A 21118-nucleotide genomic window follows, 5' to 3' on the forward strand; every position below is an offset into this window, starting at 1 on the left:
ATAGGTATTCATGTTTCTGATGCGATCAACAATATGCAGATTGCCTTACGTATTCTCTGGTACACAGTGCTTATTGGCCCCTCCACTTCTCCATACAAAGGCCTGATGGTGAAAATATACGTTCTTCCATAGAGAAGATCATTGATCTTATAGGAGGAGAAACCAGGGCCCAGAGTCTCTGTTTTAGTGTCCAACACTAAAAGGAGACACGAAGAAGTTGCAGAGAAGTCATTTCAAATGATTTAGAACATAAATAATCAAATGAGAATGTTGTCTCGGTGAGCATTTCTAAGGCGACAAAGCAACAAACATTTTACATCCAACAGAGCACTCTAACTCATGTATATCAGATTTTGACTAATATTAAAACAGTAAATGAGCTTGTAAAAACTCTGTGTATAATAAAACATATTAGTATTACAATATTAGTTGTGTGAATGTTCTCCTTCATCTTTTCCCTTTCAGCAAAAGGGTGCTTATTCTGAGACTCAAAACACAATGCAATAACACATATCATGCTAAACGTATCCTCTTCCAAGACCTGGAGGACCCTGAAACAAATGATACTATTAAAATGTTTTTAAATAAAAGTGACAAATGTATCCTTTAAACTAAATAGTGTTATGATAGGGCTCAATATGCAAAGCAATAATATTTGCACAGAACAGGAATTAAACTTCAGGCTAGTTTATCGACTGAAAATTGCATCAATGTAATGCTGAACTAAGGGTTAAACTTTGTGGTGGTTTACCACTGACCCGAGATGTGCCTCCAGGAAAGACCATATCCAGAGACGCCTGCAACACGAGTCCAGTTCAGAACAGTGCTGCTGTCTGTAGTGTTCAGAGCAGCAAAGCCATTCACTTTGGGAAGATCCACTGAAACAGGAAAGAAGACAGATGAAGAACGAAATAAAAAACAAAAATCTGGTATAATTCATGTTCATAAACAAACATGTAGACTAGGGAATCACTGATGCAATTTTTCTTGTCTACTATTGATTTATATACTTCAATTCCCTATCCAATCCCAGTGCTTGTTGTTTTTTCCTAATTGAAAATCTGTATACTTCACTGTATGGAGCTCATTGGGATTATACTTATGTAAGGTAACATGAGGCCATACAGTATATTATTATTGTAACCCTGAAAGCTGAGTCTGCAGCTTGTTGTGCTTTGACAAATGTAGCAAACACTGAATATGACTATAATTGCAAAGAACATTGATTGGTTGCATGTGGCTAATACCCCCCTACACCTGCACCCCTAATAGGCACAGACGTGGGAAAAAATGCAAGTCTGATAGAAAAGAAATGAAAAGATATAATTGGGGGAAAACATTTTCTTACAACACTAAAACTGAACTGTGATGTTCTCTTTAGCATGCCTTCCCCTGAGTTGCAGAATCGTTGGATGTGTCTGTTCAAGGTAATTTTAACAGAGTAAAAACAGTGAAAGCTTTTACCAGGGTGCATGTCCACTACATGAGTAAATACTGATTAATAAGTTGGTGAACTGTGATGAAGCCCTGAAGCATCTGGTTGAGAACAGGTTTCATACTGTTCCTCACTGTTTGGGGCAGGCAGGACTCACAGGTGCGTACAGTGACCAGGGCAGGGCTTCCTTCCCTGTTGCCCACCATGGAGGACACCTGGATCTTGTAAGCTGAGCTCTCACGCAGATTCTTAATAGCAAATGTGGTGGTAGCAGCAGGAACCACGTGGGACTTCTCGTCACCACCTAGAACAGGGAATAATAAAACACAGCATGCAGAGATAAGGAGAGTGAGAAACAACTGTGTTGTGTTTTCATTTGTTGTAAAAACTGTAATGAGCCACAAGAATCCCAACAGTGATTGTTTAAAGAGCAATGACGAATTACCCATTATGCAAATAGAAAAAAGAACAGTTGCAGTAATTGAAAAATTATGCAAACATCCAAGAAATGTTTAATCATTTTAGTCAACAATATTTAATAGTATCCCACTGCCAAGAAATGTGTTTGTTGAAGGGAAAATTAATAAAGCAACACTTGAATGAACTGTTATATGTTTGCACCTGTTCATTTATCAGGTATAATCCCAAAGCTGTGAATGAAACTCTACTGATCAGAACTGAGGGCAGAAAAAATATGTTTAACAATAATCAGTTGTTAAAAAATAAGTACATGTATGTGTCTACATGAGTTTGAGTATTAGGGTGTAATCACACATGACACACTGTGTATATGATCCTACCCAGGAAAGGGGTCCAGGAGATTTTGTAACCGGTTGCCCCTGGTGTTTTCCTCCAGGACAGGGTGAAGGATTTGACTCCAATGTCCACAACCTTCACCTCCCTCACTGCCTGGATTGGTTCTGAGTCTGAGGCAGTAGCTGAGAAATAACACCACACAACTACGTCAAATGACAAATTTTGAATTCAACGTCTTAAAAATAGAGTCGATTCAAATCATGATGCATAAAAATTGAAAAATAAGCTGGGGCAATGCAAAATCACAGAGTTAGCTGGACTGATGTGGCTTGATTCACATATTTATTTGGCAGTGTAATGAAGTTGGCACTTGGAGCTTTGTGTAACTTTGACAGTGACAGTGATAAAATGATAGCAACCCTGCTGACTCAGTGACACACACTGCGAGCAAAGACAGCAGGAACTGTGGTTAAAGTGGGAGGAACAAAGTACATGTCATGTCAGTCAAACAGAGACACCATGAGGGTGTCGTGGCACGGGATTAGGAACTCCGCTGCCCCAACCCATTTAATTACAATGTATGCACAGCTGCACAGAGCTATTTAGATCTAAAGATGAGTCATTATCATTGAAAACACACTGTGAGACTTCAATTCTGTTCAGTAGGCTACCTGTGAGCTGAGATAAAGAGATTTCTGGTCCCTCTGAGTTGCCGTATACTGCACAGATGGTGATAGTGTAGGTTGACTGTGGGTTCAGGTGTTCGAAGCGATGGAAAAGAACATTGCGGTCCAGGTAACGGGACTGGGGGCTATCATCTGCAAGCATACAGGTACACACAAATACATAATAAAACACAATATACAGCCAATGTTTAGATATATTTACAGACTGAATTTAACAAGTTTTTTATTGGACACAAAGTGATTGTGAGGCGTTCAAAACGTGCTAGCTTTTTGTCCAACCTATACACAAACATAATATTATTTCTGTAAACCTATGCAATGGTTCTATTTTAATTAGGGAGCTAAGAAAAAAATATTCCCCAAATAGATCCCAATCCATACCTAAATGAGGACTGGAGAAAATAAAGTTAAATACAACACCTGTGTTCCAGGAGAGTTTGTACTCAGTTGCTCCAACGATGGGACTCCACTCCACATCTATGGAGGTACTGGTGTAGGATGTCACCTTGAAGTTGGACACATAGCCCAATGGAGCTGAAAAAGATGAAGAGGGAACATCAAGAGTCTGTAGTCTGTACAGGTTCACAGTCATTGAAAGGAATATGATTAATAAAAACAAAGGCTATGAACTGGATTTAAACACATATTGTACAATATGTGTTACATGAATACTGTGGACTGTTTCTTTCATTGTAATAATACTCTAGCCTAGTGTCTGTACACTCACTAACACCTTGGCCGGAAAGCTGTTCAACGAGCAACTATCTTTTACTGAAATTGCCTTAGTGGCAGTAATTAAATTGTTCAATATGTTTTTTTCATTTTATCATATTGGCATTTTCACAACAGATTATCTTATGTAATGTTATACAATTTTGATGAATAAAGGGACATACAATGTTATACTATTTATGTTTTGTGCCACAGGACTGAAAAATATGCCAAGTAAAAATTAAATCCCTTTGAACTTGTGTTGTGAAGTCTTCGACTTGCATCACATACTCAAGCTTGTTGACACATAGTACAAGTGACAAGGACAGAGATGGTGGTTAAAATGGGAAAACCAAAGCACACGACTTGTCAATCAAACGCAGACACCACAAAGGTGTGAAATACTACAACAACACCAATGCATCATTATAGTTTACTTGGCATCAAACATTAACAACAATGTAAGATAAACAGCATATTTCAGCAGACTATAGAGCTCTTGATGGGTAAGAGACATGCTGAACACTGGTACTCACAAGTTCGGAAGGTAGCAGTGATACCAGGCCCAACCACGGATCCAAACAGCACATAGAGAGTCAGGACGTACTCAGTATCATGGGCTACATTCTTCATCTGGTACTCTGTGGTGCTGCCATTCAGAGCCAACTGCCTGGGACGGTCTCGACCAACAAACTCTGAAAATAATATTAATATTAACATTAACAGTACAGTCACGAAGTCTTTTTCTTTCAGTTGATTATTCCTCACTGTCCTGCTATAACCGTCAACTTTGGCTCAGCATCTGAGGCTGCTCTTCTGCAAAAAACATCAGCCTTGTTTTATTCCAATATTTGTATTTCATCAAAGTAAGTCCCTGTGCCACCTGACACATCCTCCTTGCAGACTGGCAGAGTGGACGTGTCCAAAGTGTAAGCAGTGGCATTTCAAATGTTTTGCCAGAGGGAGTGCGTCACTGGGAGAAAAAGAGTTGGGCAACAGAACCAGGAAAACCATGCAAGCATACACAAGCAAATGTCCTTTCGCCTACACTTTCTAGAGAAGGGTGTTGTGGGCCTGTATCATGGGCATGAATCAAAAGATGTATCACTGGAAGGTCTGGAAAACATGAATTATGGAAGAGGGAGAAAGTGAAATCACCTGGGGTGGGTCCCCAGGCAAGTCTGTATCCTGTGGCCCCTGGGACACTGTTCCATGAGATGACAGCAGTGTTGGTGCTCACAGCAGATACCTTCAGAGTTTGTACAGCACTGCTTTCCACTGAGGGAGAGATATGAAGACAGAGAGGGCGGCAAATTATCTTCAAATCTGGTCTTGCATATGTCTTTTAATACTATAATCACTGCATTTTGGTTTCTTGCAAGCTATCTAATTACATGTCTTGAAGTTGGTGGTCGTGATGGGCCCCTCGATGTCTCCGAAAATGGGGTTAATTGTGACAGTGTATTCTGAGCCTAGGTGGAGGCCCTGGATCATGTAGAAATTATAGTTGTCCCCGAGGTTTATGTTTTCTATGTGGCCATCTTAAAGAAAAAGCAAAGGAAATAAATGGTCATAAAATGATGTCCAGTTTGACAGAAATCAAGAGCAGCCTTATGTCTGATGGTACCAACATTAACATTAAACATTTGTGCTCTATTTAATTAACCAAAAATGTATATTCCTGAGTAGCTGCATGTAAGTGATTGGTGCTTTGAATGATATTCATGAAGCTTGTATCTACTCAAGCACAATTTTTTTTTAAAAAGGTGGTGAAAGTTGGTTTGCTCTTTGCTGCATCGCTAAAGCCAAAAACAGTCAACCACAGTACCTGGGGATGCCCATGTCAGGCGGTATCCTGTAGCACCCTTAACTGATGACCACCTCGCCTGGAGAGTGTCTGTAGTGGCGTTCTGGACCAGAAACTGGTGAACCGGTACCAGTTTTACTGTTAAACACACATATATCCACAAATTTACACAAAGAAATTCCATATTTGATTTTAGTTAATTTAGTGATTTACAAAATGATAGAAAGTCATTTTATTGACCCTGTTTTTGATAGAGAGAATTATTATTTAAAGTAATTGAATAATACATCAGAAAAATACTAATCTAAATACAGCATCTAGATCATAGACTGTATATAAAATGGACGTAACATCCGTGACTTCACCCATTGGTTTGTGGACTGCTGCTTGGAAGCGAATAGTATCGGATCTGAGCAGCGCCATCTTGAAAATTTCAGGTGCATGCTGGGTAAAAAAAAACATGGATTCTACTTATATGGGCATCAGGAGGAGCATGAGGCGCCCTCCTGAACCTGTGAACCAATCAACCTGTCAATCACGACGTAGCCACGCCCTAATGCATACCCTGCTTTATCGTCAAATATAAACTCAGGGAGGCCAACATTTCACAAATGAACATCATACTGCATTGAAGAAGGCTTTAAACTAGCGATTGAGACCATAAACACATTTTGAAAACGTTTACTGAGGTTAGAAATCAAGTGAGAAGTTGGTGAATTCTCCATTGACTTGTATAGAGACGGAAGTCCTTTTGACACCAAAACGGTCGCCCCCTGGTGGCCTTTTGATAGAATGCAGTTTTAAGTTACTTCAGCGTTCGCATCATTTCAGAGGAGCCGAACTCCCCGCCTGATCTAGATATACTTCCATAATATACAATGAAAGGCCTCGTCTGTGTGACAGTATGGAAGCCTATGAGGGACTATTAAAATGACAACGTAAAGTAATGTAAAGAGCCAACATTAGAACAGCCTGGCTCAAAATCTCCACCATTGCACTTGGGTATCTTTGTCAGACTGCAAGGCACACTGGGTAGTCTCTCCCTAACCAAATAACTAAACGAAGAAGTGACATCCTAACTGAAGGCCCACCTTGATAAGAAGATAGACAGAGTGCATTTTCATTTTCATTGTGACACCAAAAGAGCATGGTGTAAGTGTAGACTCAATAGACTGAGGACGCTGTTGCACTTATTGCATTTGAATGTTGTCCATTGTACAGAAGGGTATGTCTTGGAAAATTATATGTCAAACAGCTTTTCCATTTTCATTTTAATATGATCATAGAAAGTCCATACGACTTTGAAAGTTGCAATTTGTATTATGGCATTGTCTTACTTTAATATAGTCTCCTGTAAGTCTCCTATAGGTTTCCATATTATAGATTTGATGATTACCGGTATTTTTTCTAGAACAACATCTCCCTCCTGTGGATATATTATGGTACTACACTTTGTACCCCCCCCCCCCCCCCCCCCCAACTCTATTCCATGTTGCAGTATTTGATATAGTAATTATAGCAACCTCAGAGCTGTTGTTCAATATTTGAATTTCTTTAAAAATGTAAATAAATAGATTATGTTTTAACTGAAGCCAATATACTTACACGTCTTGCCCACTATTGAAACCGGCTCATTTGGTCCCTCGGGGTAAACAGCATAAATACTGATGGTGTACTTCTTATCCTCCTCCAGGCTGTCAATCACATGAGAAGAAGTGTCTCCAGGAAGCAGCTGCTCATAAGTAAAGCCTGGTCGGTTGGCTGCAGAATGAATATAAATCCAACATAATCAATACTCAACAAAAGTTTTCCTTTCAAATAATTTATCGCTGTGATACAGGCTACCTTCAGTATCAAGCACATGAAAAGCAACTGCAGACTGATCATGATTAAAATCCTACTGTATACATCTATTGAGCGTGTTAAATTGATTAAAAAATGTATGATTTAAATTATTTCAATCAGTTTCAATATTTATTCTGATTAGAAATAAATTGTGGCTTTAGCTGTGGTGTCAGGGAACAATGATTGCACTGTGGTATGTCAGCATACATCTTGGGATGAAGATCTTGAATCCATTGAGCTTTCCTAAAGGAGGGGTCCAGCCCAGACGCAGAGAGAACAGACCCTCCTCAATAACACGGAAGTTTGACACCTGGGGTAGAGGGGCTAAAGGCAGAGATTTGTTGCTCAGGGGAGGCAGGTATAGTGAAATCCAACAGATGCATTCATCTTTACACATCAAATGCAAAATAAATACATACATAAATACATAAGAAAATGTAAGGCATGTGTGTATTTTGTATAATTATTTAAATATTATTTTACATAGGGGCATGTACAATAATGTGTGGCACCCACTTGTCTTGACAGTGATTGTCGCAGAGTCTCCAATGAGGCTTGGGTAGACGGCATAGATAGTGAGGGAATAGTCTGTTTTAGGACTCAGCTCTGTCACTACCGCTGTGCTCACATCTGCCTTCAGATCAATCTGTTATATCAAAAAAAAGAAAAAGAAAAGAGGAGCATTGCGTGTTAGTTTGTGTGAGACAGACTGAGCGAGAGTGAAAGATAATTGATCAAGATGGTGATGATGTCAGAACAGAAAGCAGAACTAAAGTGTGCTTGAATAAATATAAAAATGTAAGCGTCTACCTCAGTAATTTACCAGCATCCTTACTGTTTGTTTATACTCCTGGTCCAAACCCTCTTCCCCAATATATTTAAATTAAGTGGCATGCTGTGCCTTGTAACACAATGCAGAATATAAATGACACCTTTTAAAATAATTCTCTGTCTCTGTTGAGGTACTATTATGATTGCTGCTTTATCAAAAAAACAAATCTACACAAACACAAACACAGAAGCATGTTTTTGTTGGAGAAATGGGCATCAATATGATTGACAGCTTTGAGAAGTTACACAGATGGAAACATAAACTCAGGCCTTGTGATCTGCAGTTATGAGTCTGAGTTCTTGCCAGAGATGACAGAACTGGGAGCTTATGTACTTGGGATCACCAGGGTCACAAGTAGTCCTGAGAATGATCCTGACCTCCCTGATACACTGAACATTGCAGTGGTTACAGAAGGATTCATAGAGGTATCTGCTATTCCATCAGTCCCTGAAGTTCCACATCAATAATTATTCCCACTCATTACCCCTCAGCCCACTACACAACATTTCCAATCATGCTTGAAAATCATTTCAGAAATCATTTTTGAACTGGTAATTATTGTTACAAAAACAGTAACACAGCAACAACAAATCATCTCTGTGTCTTTGCACAACTTACAAGCATAACAGAATTTTTTTTTTAAAACTGAATGAGGAGCATCTGTAAATTGAACTTTCTTTTAAAATGCAGTGGTATTTTTTAAGTAGGACTCAAAAGAGAGTATTACATGGTGTGCCCTGGTAGTCTACTGGTTAAAACACATGCAACATAACCATAATGTCCTCGGTTCGACCTCTGTTGCATGTCACCCCTCATCTCTCTCTCCCTTAATTTCCTGTCATCTCTCAACTGTCCCCATAATAGAGGTATAACATTTTAGTCTACATAATTACTGTCGATGTGACAAAGGGATTAGTATCAGTTACACTAATAAGCCATCTGATTACCTCCAATCTGATTATACTGTCCATGCTCTTACAGTCCAACTCTATATTAACACAACAATGCATCTATATGCACCATCGTGCATATAGATGCATTCCTCACCTGTCTCTGCTGTAGGGGTCTCTGATGTCCTTTGGAGCTGAGAGGGGCGACCAGGAGTCGATATCCAGTGACATCACCTGTGGCCTGGCTCCATGTCAGTCTGAGGGAATTGTGGGCCAACTCACTGACCTGCAAGTCTCTGGGACCCACCACACGCTGTTCAACTAGATGTGGTAGTGGAAGGTACAGAAAGAGAGATGAGAAAAAAAGAAAAAAATATATGAAAGAAAAGGAGGGAGATGGAGATGAGAAGAGGATCAGTAAGTCAGGAGAAGAGAGGAGAGGAGAGGAGAGGAGAGGAGAGGAGAGGAGAGGAGAGGAGAGGAGAGGAGAGGAGAGGAGAGGAGAGGAGAAAAACCTTAAGCACGCAAGTTGGTTTGGATGTATAATTTGAAAGATAAATCCATCTTAGTGAGAAAGCTTCAGGGCAGATTGAAATAAGAGAAAAAGACTCATTCTTTTTTATGATATTTTTCATGCTTTGGGGTAAAATACAATTCATCAGTATAAATGCAAACAGCTGCCAGCAGAAGGGAAGTGTCTTACAGAAGTCTGAGTTCTTTATGAATAGCTCTGCTTTCATATGTCACTTACCAGGCTGGGAGGTTTTCACAGGCCGTGGTGGTTCAGAGGCAGTAAAACACACTCTGCGGGACAATTTGGGGAGGATGGTTTCCAGGAGAGTGAAGTCAGCACCCATCAATAGATGCTCCTCATATGGCTCTGACACAATCCTCCTCAGCTCTGATTCGTCAGCTCCCCTGACACCTGGAAAAAACAGTCAGACAAAGTAAATACATGAACATGACTCTGCCAAAGCAACATTTCAAAGATACATTCATTGACATAATGAGTACCATGCCGTAATTTCTGTTGAATTCAAGCATCATTTACGCAGTGTCATTCCTATGATTAACATAATTTCTATGGATTTTCTCCAGAGATGTTCTCGCAGACACCACTAGGGGGAGCTGTGGCATTTTGAGTGATTTATTTATAATGCCTGGCATACACAGGCTTAATCTAAGGGTTTCTGTGACATTACATGGGTTTCTCGGACGACAGTCTGTGGTCCTGGTGCTGATAAAGAGCAAATATGTGGTGGACTTAACTAAATAAAACACATTTTAAGAGGCATGGATGACAGTGTTGCACGTTCTTAGAGGGATAATTCACAGTTACAGTTTTTTGGACTGCACACCTGGACAAGATAGTTAGCATGTGTTTTCATACTGGTACTTTGCATATCCAGAACATGCATCACATACATATGTGTTGTTCTTGCAACACAGACTCTACAGGCCTATTGGTTTCGCACTGGTAGACAAGTTGCATGTGGAGCTTCTCTGCAGGAGTGATGAATGAGAGGAGCAGGCCTTGGTGTCAGAGGTGCAGATGGGGGACACTGAATCGCCTAATGAAAAATGGCTGCGATTAGTACACCATCGGCTAATGAGCAGTAATTATTGCGCCGCTCCCAGCAAGGAGAGTGATTTGTGTGTGTTTATGTGTGTGTGTGTAGGAGAAAGAGAGAAGGGAAGGTAAGTGTAAGTAACCTTGTGGGTATACAGCAGCGTGTATACATGGGCAGGGAGGAAGGTGTAGGCTAAACTAGCTCTGCTGATGGAAGACACAGTATCAGAGTGCACCGTTACATACGTTTCACTGGAGCTGTATTACTCACTTATTCTAACATACTTATTTAGTAGATGTTGTTTTTTTTGCACATACATATACATTGCATACACTTGCATGAGTGCACTCAGAAATGAGAATCTCACACATACTCACAAATGCCCACACTCAATTCAATAAATTCAAATGTACAGGACATGAATTTCTAACTGCAAACACTGCAGATAAGCCGGCAGAGCTGGGATAAAATCTGAGAAGCCGCTGCAGTGGGGATGTTGAAGGAATTCACAATACCATGCTCCCCACTCACCTACTGCAAAGAGAGAAATCCCATTGTCAGCTACAGCTTTGGCTGCGGCATCCACCTGGTCGTCTGAACGTCCATTTGTGATCAAAACAGCAATCTGTAATGAATAATGAACGTGTTACGAATTAATGAGACAGGAAATCACATATGTAAAGATCTTTAATGTAATATAACAATAGCTTACTGACACACTACACACTACAATGCATGGGGGTTTAATGTCAGCAAGCCTCATTTATCACTTACTTGAATATGTCAGTTTCCTAATGCACATTTATAACCTAACAAATGGAAGATTTCTACTGCATGAAACCTGCAAGCACATGTTGTTAAAATGCAACCATTAACAAACTGGAGGTGCATTCATATGAACTTAATTAAGAAATGGTCAAATTAAATACATACAGCATCCACATCGATTATAAAAGATCAAGTCAATTGGTAGTCATATTAAGACCGTGCTGTAACAATTACATGACAATTTGTGGCAATATTGCATGTTAAACATAAATCTAATAATTTGGATATTAATTCATGTGACTGAAGGGTTTCAGTGTTAGTTTTAGTGGCTCTGGATCAACATTTCACTATTGTGCGTGTTGGTTTTTACCAAATGTATGGGTTGTATTTGAAGTTCAAATCTACCCTTCAGGGTAGAAAGAGTATCTTTTGCCAACAGTATTAAACTCATAATACGACATCATGGAATTTTGACATGGTTAAGCTCATAATTAAATACATAATTAAATAAATCAAACCCGAAGACAAAGTGGAATACAAGGATGCTGGCTCACACTTATACTGATAATTTGCCCATTAACGAGTTCATTCAAAGTTCATCACTCAGTCAATGAAGAGGGCATTGGAAAGCATCAATATGAGAATGTAGCCTCTTTTTGCATGTGCTCTGTACAAATTCAATATATCAGCCTAATCCTCAATTCTCTGCCTTCCCACGTCCAGTGTGCTGGTGTGCAAGATGATTCGCACCCACACTCAGAGATAGAGAGCTGTTTGGAATGCTAACCAGCTGTGTTATACTGAGTCTACACTACAGCATAACACTGTCGGGGAAATGTAGCTGATAAAAAAGTAGAGCACTTGGAAGGATTTCAAGCATTTCAATATTTGACAAGACACTTCTGCAACAAGTTTAATTCAATTACTGACTATTTTATGTGGGATTAGGTCGAAGGTTAAGACCAATACTTATTTAATACATAATGTTTAGGACCCTGTCAGAAAGCAGTTAAATTTCCATCACTGACAATCTGTGGAAGACCATCAATTGTACTTTTTCTACTGGCACTGCTGACTAGTCGTACCTTATCGACAGCTATTCAGCCGATTGAGCATGCTGAATCAAAATCGCCTCCACCTTTTCCTTCTCTTCTTCTCCAAGCAAAACTTTCGATCAGACATATTGTCAATTTATGTTCCAAGAATATAACAGGACTATTTAACCAGATTCACAGTGGTGTGAAAATGGTAGACCAGCCTGTTTTGTTAGCTTTTTCTGCAATATTCTTAGCAGCACAAAAACACATTTACTAAGTTATTTCCTTTCCTTCCCAGCGCGGAAGAACATCCGTACATACATGCATGTTGGTGGCCAGCTGGCAGCTATAGTCTTTGCAGTCTGAGTTGTAATCCAAATTATTTTCCCTGTAGTTTTTGTATCCACACTTTGTCATAGATGTAGTAAAATGGAAGCCCTGCTGTTTAAGATGTGCATGGAAGAAGTTTAAGGGTCTTTAGATGACTTCTTTCACCTTCGCTTTTGTTTGATATTACCTTCAGGAATTATGGGATTGTTTCAAGGATACTGGATAGCTTTTTCTCCACTTTGCTACCTTGGCTGTGCAAGACACTCACTGCATGCCAAATAATCACAATATTGCAGAAATAAGCAGATACTCTAGTTCTGTCTTAATATCTCACTTGTCAAATCATCATACCTTTGGGGCAAAGTCTCGACTGATGACAGGGCTGAAAACAGGATTGACCAGAAAATGGAGGGCATTGCCAATCCTCTTGGATCCACCTTCATAGCGAATGTCTCTGATGGCTCTGAGCACCTCATCCAGTGAGCTGTAGTCTGTCAAAGCAATCCGCATCCTGCAAAGGAAAGATTTACTGGAACCTGGACCATGTGGAAAAGACCTAACAACATTGTTATCGGTGTGTATAACTCTGCTTGCTTGGATTAACTCAAAACTGGCAAAAGAGGCGCACTTTCTTCCCCTTGGATTTTCAACTTGAGAAAGCTCTCTAGAGATATTGTATCGAGGAGTAGCAACAGAGGAAGCAGCATTAAGATGCAACTTGTATCTCTGTAGAATTATAATGGTTGGGTGCAAAAACGTGGTATAAAATGGGAACTCCAAGACTAAAACAATCTATGGAATAACACTAATAATTCTCTGAGGAATAACTTTCCCACAAATTGGGACAAATGGATGACCTTTAAAGCAAATTATAAGGATGCTATGTCTGGATGGCTTGATTTTTGGTTATACATTATTTCTTTGATTATTCACAAATAAATCCCATCTGCAGTAAAGCTAAATAAGCCTGACTGGATGCTAATTAGTCACACAGTTGTTTTCTGTGTGCTACCCTTTGATATTTTGTGTCCATGTTCATAATTTGAGATTTACCTTGACACATCCCCAAAGACAGTGACTCCAAAGCGAACCCCTTCATTTCCCACCACACTGTTTTGGAAGGAAGAGACCATGGCTGAGATGAAGTCTTTAACACTGGAGAAGCTGGTCTGGCCCACACTCCATGACTCATCCACCAGAAACACTATGTCTGCCTGCACCACCGTCCTGCATGCTGAGGGAAGAAGAATGGTTTAATTAGTGTTTGTACAAATGTTCTTTTCCCAATAGCTTTTTGAAATTGAAAGACAGTTGTTTTCTCTCGCCTTAACCTTTAATACTCTAATAGATTTGAAAAATATCCAATGCAAATTTTTTTCAAAGGTTAAAGGGTAAGGTTGGTAATTTAACAATGCAACTTAAGCAATGTTTTATTCCAACACTGGCCACCAGATAGCAGTCTAGTCCTATCATGTAGAGGGTTTTTCTTGTACTTGCCTCTGTCATGCAGCCAGAGCACCACACAAATCCCCATGAATTTTTAATGAGACACAAGTGAGCCGAAGAGACTATCAATATTCTGAGCACTCCAGCAATAAAACTTTAGTACAGCGATGAGGAACGCTCAGAATAATAAGGTAAACACACCCAAAATCAGGGTCAGTCCCCTCGCACATGCAAGCAAATGCATTTAACATACAGTCAGGATCTGCTGTGTTTGGAAGGGTTCGTATGCTTTTCAATGTGTAGCTCTCACAACTCTGTCTCAAATGCCCACACTTACACACATACCCGTACAGTACTTGCCATCACATACACACACAGAGATGTGCTGCGTCCGCAAACGCCCTCTGAGTCAATATTCTGGCATTATATATGCAATAAACTACAGTGACTACAGCATTGATTAGGCTTGTGAATAAGAGATAGGCACCACTGATTGTTCTGTAAGTGATAAGTCAGCTCCTCTGCTGTCCTCTATTTCATTACCAAGCTTTCTCTCCTCTATTATCTTGCCCTTCTTCCTTTGGCTGCAATCCCAGGATTCACTGGGGGGGACATATGTCTCCAGCCCATGGCGACCTAACATTATGTTCTCCTTCACACACTATACATCTCTGGCCATGCACCAAGGAAACAAACTATCCTTGGGAATACCATTCTGTCCCTCTCCGGTGCAGAGCTTTGCCTATCTTTACCTATAGTGTTATAGAACCACTGATGTTAATTCACAGGATACAGCAATGTTCATCCAGCCTAATACAGACATGTGGCTGTTCCATTTATTGGGAAACATTTTTTACTCCACCGATTTCTGTAAAAGCACACAAAACAAGGTGGAGACTTTGAGCAAGGAAGCAGCTGGAGACTGGTCTCTGTTAGACAGACACAGACTGAGGTGGAAAACATGATCAATTATCCAGAAGTTTGTCTGTATGAGCTGGCAGGTGAGAACCACATGCCTAGGATAAGGAGATAACACACGCTGAGGGATTAGAATGGTTTTCTTGAAGGTTATCTATGCTGATATTTCAAAGGTTGTATACAGTTCTGTGTTGGACCACCACTGATTTCCACATTAGATGTAGTTCAGTGGCTCTAGCATATGCTGCAGAAAATCTGCCAGGAAAGGAATAGTCTAAGAAATAACAATGCACAACTGCAATCAGTCCAAATAAGATAAAGGGAAAAAAAGACTTAAGCCATCGGAGAGTACAAGTCTAAGAAACTCAAAGGGGCATCAGGTTCAGAGTTTCGTCCAGACAAATGAATGTTAAAGTTCCTGTAAGCAGCAAAGAAGCAAGAAGCAAAGATGGGACGACAGTTATTTGCAGTTATCGCAAATAAGAATAGGACATAAATAGTATTTGATAGAGAGAACAAATATTGACAGTGTTTCTCATAGTCAATAAAATAAGTGCACAATCATTGGTCATTGGACAACAAGCAAGTTAGTCTGTTAGGTTTTGAGACCTGAGTCTGCTACTGTACTCATAATGTTGTGCTTCTGATATGATTTTCACTCAGTACATCATGTGGGGGGGGGATGGCCTAGAGGGAACCACACAGTCTGTTACTCAGGTGGTTGACACCAAATGGACACCTGGGTCAACCTCTTGGAACTGGTTGTTTCTGAACCCTGACTGTGCATATGTTTAGGTATGTCTTACTGTCCTTTGCATCTCATGGGCTTTCTTCTTTAGGCTTTTTGATATTGATATGATTTGAATAAGACAAGTCCATATTATTTTGAGTAAACCAAAAAGATCTCCCTTTAAAAATCTTGCAATATTACTCTCCTTAATATATAAAATAGCATGTTTCTTCTGATTACAGTTGTGTATAATATGTAATAGTTGCTGTTGCCTCTTGCATACACAATCAAATACAGCAATGTAGAAAATTAGATATAAGCTAAACTTCTTGCAACAAATGTCATATTTCTTTCCTCTTTTGAGCATTACTGTAGAGCTCACTGACAATTATCACCCAAGTCTCTAGCATTATCACCCAAGTCTGTAGTTTCCCATCAGCTCAATAGAGCATTTTTTGTGTGACTTCCTGGGATCTACGACCTTACCAGCACCAAATGGTAGAATGACATTGTTCACTTTAGCAACTGGTGAACAGTGGAGCATTTAGCAGCTAAAGAGCCACATGTCCCCTCTGTAGGTGAAGACCAAATCATGGATGAAATGAGTGAAATGAGAGTGAATATTTGACTCAACTAGTTTACATTCAGGGTTAAGGAATACATCTCCAAGTGAATGCTAATGTTAATGTAACATAAAATATCCTAGTTAGCTGGATGTGTAATTAGCTAACTGTTTGCTAACATGTTTGTTTTACATTATAAGGATACATCAAATTGTATTAACAGCTTAATTCCACTGCCCTTAGTTTAAAAAAAACCCCAACAACCATTATAAGTGCTTTAAAGTTAAAACATATGCCTTCAACACTGACCTAACATTACAGTAAAGGAAGCTAAAAAGCTCCATAGAGCTGGTGATGATTCTCTTGATTCATTGTTGATATAAAATGATTGATTAATGGAGCTTTGAGCAGACAGTTGGATTATTGATTAAAAATTGACCAGGTACTAGTTCTTATGTAATATGAAACACAAGTCATATGACGGCAGGGACGTGCATATGTGAATTAACATTGTCAGAATAAAAAATTAGTTATACAGCAAAGTAGCTGTAGCTTCAAATATGGCCTTGGGCTATTTTTGTCCTTCCCTAAGTCTGCCCAACGACTTTACCTATTACTCTCTGCCAACCACGTAACAGTTGGACAAAATCTAACTTTTGATTGGCTGATTGACCTTTTGGTGACATCCAATAGCATCTGAGGCTAAGGTTCTCTATCTAGTGGATGGGTCTGACAGGTTGGCAGACAGAGTGCTGTTACTCTACATGAGGCAAGCAGATGTTTAAATTCCCTGTCTGCAAAGAAAGAGGAGCTGGGTTAGTGTCTGTCCATGTACCAGCCCATGTGTGGTGATTTTAATGATGAGGGACTTGCACAGACTGTGTTCACCGAGCACCTGCCCTTTATATGGCCTGAGTATCCGGCTCTTCTAATTCATAAATCTGACAATAAGACGTGTTTTTGACTTGAATTCAGAAAGAGCAGTATTTGACACTTACTTCAGTGAGTGAATGGTTTAAAGTAGAAAATAACATGAGAAAAAGGAACTGGAAAAGAAAAGAAAAGATAAAGCTTGATATCGTTATATGTGGTTGAAAATAATAAAGAATAGAACAGATGTGCATGTGTGTGTGTGTGTGTGTGTGTGTGTGTGTGTGTGTGTGTGTGTGTGTGTGTGTGTGTGTGTGTGTGTGTGTGTGTGTGTGTGTGTGTGTGTGTGTGTGTGTCCTTTGGGTGGAGGAATATCATCTATTACCTTCAGCTTGTGCTGTGACACTTTGATGGGAGAGAGAGAGGGACAGCAGAAAGATCCAAACAGAAGAGTGGCCCATACTCTTTCTCTCCTCCTCTTCCTCTTTCAATCACCTGCTCCTCTTCCCCGGTTCTTCTCTTCAAAAAATTGTGCTCCACAATCATCAATTCCAACTCTTCTTTCCGCTTATCTGAAAGTATACAGATGAACAGAGAGTGAGGAAAAAGTCATTAAAGGCACTCAAAGATAAAATATAATCAGGCAATTCTAATTTGTAAAGGACTTGTGACTCTAATGCAAAGTCAAGCTTTTGCAAGTTACCAAGAGTTTTTCCTTCCAGTAACACAGTGTTAAATAAATGTGCAAATATATGTACCAAACTCTGACTAACCCTTATAGACTTGCAGACAGGTAACACAACCTTGACAGCTCAGTTTATATGCCATTTAGTTTCACAGCTATAAATATAAATAAATACATACCATATTACACAAGAAAAATATGCATATTGGATGTATGCATTGGATGTATGAATCAGTCATACTATTGCAGCATTTATTAGCTATTCAATCTTGGTACGAATAATGCTGTACTAGCTCCTTTCATTGTATGATTACAGTTGCAGACAGGTGTCCTCCCTGTAAACAGCTTTACAACAGATTTCAATGAGGCCAAGGGTATAAAAGCATCACAGAGCTTTTAAACTGTTTAATACGAAGCCAGCTATCAAAACCAGTTATTGGAAAGTCCAGACAAAGGTGAACATTAAAAGTTATTACTTCAATAATCCATTGTAGCTGTCTTACATAGCATAGTTACTCCCCGATTCAAGCCGCAGTATGACCTGGATGCATGCCACTGTTATTCACATCAATGAATAAAAACTATGCAACTCACAATTGGAACCAAGTCGTGTGTGCAATCTTATAACCCCAGTCTTTCTATTTCTATTATTTCTATTCTAACAAAAGCACAGCAAATCCATCTTCTAAATATTTACTGGCATTTGCTCTGCATAATACGTTACGTATGCAAAATGATAAGACAACAATGAATGAATATGAATATGACTTTTAACACGTAAAAAAAATACATAAAATTTCACTTTGTTTAATGATTTATTTAAACATTACTGCTTGCAGCTTAAGCCCATTTTGGCAGAACAAATGGCTGCTGAAACATATCACTTGTATAAAACAGATCATTTTATGTTACAGGACATTTTCGAATCATGAAGGCACCCTAACTAAATGCTAGGCTTGCTTTCCCTCAAACACACAGTAATAATGTTAATGTGAAAAGGTCTGACTATGAAAGCAAGCTCATGGAAGTAAAATAAAACGTTCCATCATACTATCATATTTTACTGAGAGGCAAAACCACTCCTCGAAATTACTTGAAAATATCAGTTTGTGTGGTCTGCCTTGCTTTAATTCAGGCTACATTTAAGTTTAACTGTGTACTGGTTTGTTAACATGCTTTTCATACTGAAAATAAAAATTTCTGTTGCTGATATGTTATGAAAAACAAGCTTGTAACGAAGCCCTGTTTAATTAATCCAAGTAGACTGACAGGTGCGAGGAAGCTCTTGCGTGATTCCCCATTTGAATTTGGACTAGTCAGCCAAACCTCTGGACCATGTGAACCTAGACAGAGGATTACCCAAACACCCAGAGGACCGGCAATGCCTTGGAACTCACACTGCAGAGGTGGTTATTTACAGAGCAAAGGCCAGGACAAGCATGGCTAATCGCTTCCGATGTGTGCGCACATACTACCTTGCACTTGGTCAAAAAAAAAAAAAAAGGATAGCACCACAGCAAATCTGCAATAACAGGCGCCAAGTGTGACTAATTACAGTTTCCACCTGCCCTCTGTTATGTTTTGTGTGTGAGTGTGTCTCTTTTGGTGATTTATGATTGACCAGGTCATGGTGACACCAGAGCAAATTTGTGTTAAAAATGCACCACACAATGTGAATCAAATTCTTATCTCAACTTGCATGTGGGCATATTATTCAAGTAGTTACAAAGATGGATGAATAAACACACACTCACCTGACTTTGTCTTATCTGCAATCCAAAATATGGTCAAAAATGTAGTCTTAAATTTACTGTGATCCTGTTGTGGTTTCATTTCATTTTCAAAGATAATAGATTCACTGTAGTTTTGCTTTCTTTTTACCAATACTCAACATAATCAAAAGTCAACTATACATGTGTGAGAGATAGGCTAATAGAGAAGGTGTTTCTTAGAAATGACAGGAGGACAGGTACATTTAGACAAAAAGCACAGCCATTCTTCACAGCAATCTAGATGGACACTACAAGCTATCCATGCGAGTAAATGGAGGTATAGTAACGCTCTAGGATACAGAAAATCTTCCTCTTTTTCTTCCTCGACAGACAGAGGAAATTTCAGGTTAGCATGACAGAGATTAGCCCCAAGGCTACAGCTTTTGACTTGGCATAATACACTAAGTGGAGGCAATTCTGTCCCATTGAAATGTTGAAGCTGTTTTACCGGCACGTTATCTCACACTGAGACATACATACTTGGGAAGCAACATCGAAGAGTATGGAAGTATGCTGCAGTGATATTATCTTATTGCAGTGTATTTACTACATCTGTGCTGCTTTACTGCACACTTTAAATTCAACTCTGTGGCCAAAATGTGATGAGTGTTAAAACCTCTTGGATGTGTAGTGAGTACCACAGAAATGTATCAGCAGAAAGTGCGACAATACCATTCAGTTAAGTGAGCATAATTATTGCCTAAGTAAAGTAAATCCAACACTTAAATCAGCACATGATACCCTGGCAAATGAATCATGCAGCAGTAACGGATTATCCCATTTGAAATGAATGAACCTCCATCAGAGAGCAGCACGTTCAACGCATTAACAGTGATCTAGGGAAATGGTTCATGCTGTTATGTTTTACATTAGCTTGATATCCTCCACACGTCTCCACATAAGTGTGCGTGTGTGCTTAAATGTCAGTGCATGTGTGCACTGTATGGGCATGTGCTTTTGCAAATTCATAAGCATAACATCAAAGACAGATCTGCCTTCACTTAACTGCGATGCACAAGATGAAAACATAACAGATTTCTTTTTGGCTTTAAAGCTCCATTTTCCATCCATCAAGCTATCCACCTATGCACTGATACTGTACAACTATTCCAGTGATGCCTTCATGGGGCCATATTTCAACTAGAAATGAATGTAATAATAAGAGAAAAATAAATCAGATCAATGGGAAGCAATTTGAATTTCAGAAAATTCCTCACAGCGATTAGACCACCTGGTCTAACAAAGTCAGAATAGCTGAAGGCTGATTCGTTTACAACCTCTGCAGATGAAAGTGAGAGCTGGCAGGGCTTGAACTCGAATGTAACACAGCCAAAAACCTGCAATCTCCCCTCTCACATACCAATGCAGATCTGAGATCTGTCTCTGCATGCATCTTCTTATTACTGGAGTGCTGATCGGAAACTCAAACACAAGTGTTTTGATGAATGACAGCCGGTGCAGAAGTA

General features: G+C 39.4%; 1 protein-coding gene across 1 annotated transcript in view; it reads right to left on the minus strand.

The window, feature by feature from the left end:
* Positions 1 to 17656, minus strand: part of col7a1l (collagen type VII alpha 1-like) — a 56833-nt gene extending 39177 nt beyond the window's left edge. The window contains exons 1-19 of the mRNA XM_062443558.1: positions 17581 to 17656; positions 13722 to 13902; positions 13020 to 13179; positions 11065 to 11158; positions 9714 to 9887; positions 9120 to 9283; positions 7757 to 7886; positions 7448 to 7564; positions 7001 to 7156; positions 5417 to 5533; positions 4983 to 5129; positions 4747 to 4866; positions 4125 to 4283; positions 3298 to 3411; positions 2863 to 3009; positions 2236 to 2373; positions 1593 to 1739; positions 759 to 878; positions 50 to 196 (exon numbers count right to left, since the gene is read on the minus strand). Of these exons, the coding sequence (XP_062299542.1) occupies positions 50 to 196; positions 759 to 878; positions 1593 to 1739; positions 2236 to 2373; positions 2863 to 3009; positions 3298 to 3411; positions 4125 to 4283; positions 4747 to 4866; positions 4983 to 5129; positions 5417 to 5533; positions 7001 to 7156; positions 7448 to 7564; positions 7757 to 7886; positions 9120 to 9283; positions 9714 to 9887; positions 11065 to 11158; positions 13020 to 13179; positions 13722 to 13902; positions 17581 to 17656 (2608 nt within the window). The remainder of the gene's footprint in view (positions 1 to 49; positions 197 to 758; positions 879 to 1592; positions 1740 to 2235; positions 2374 to 2862; positions 3010 to 3297; positions 3412 to 4124; positions 4284 to 4746; positions 4867 to 4982; positions 5130 to 5416; positions 5534 to 7000; positions 7157 to 7447; positions 7565 to 7756; positions 7887 to 9119; positions 9284 to 9713; positions 9888 to 11064; positions 11159 to 13019; positions 13180 to 13721; positions 13903 to 17580) is intronic.
* Between the last annotated feature and the right edge of the window lie 3462 nt (positions 17657 to 21118).

The sequence above is a fragment of the Scomber scombrus genome, chromosome 22 (genome assembly GCF_963691925.1).
Source record: "Scomber scombrus chromosome 22, fScoSco1.1, whole genome shotgun sequence".
NCBI classification, from domain to species: Eukaryota; Metazoa; Chordata; class Actinopteri; order Scombriformes; family Scombridae; genus Scomber; species Scomber scombrus.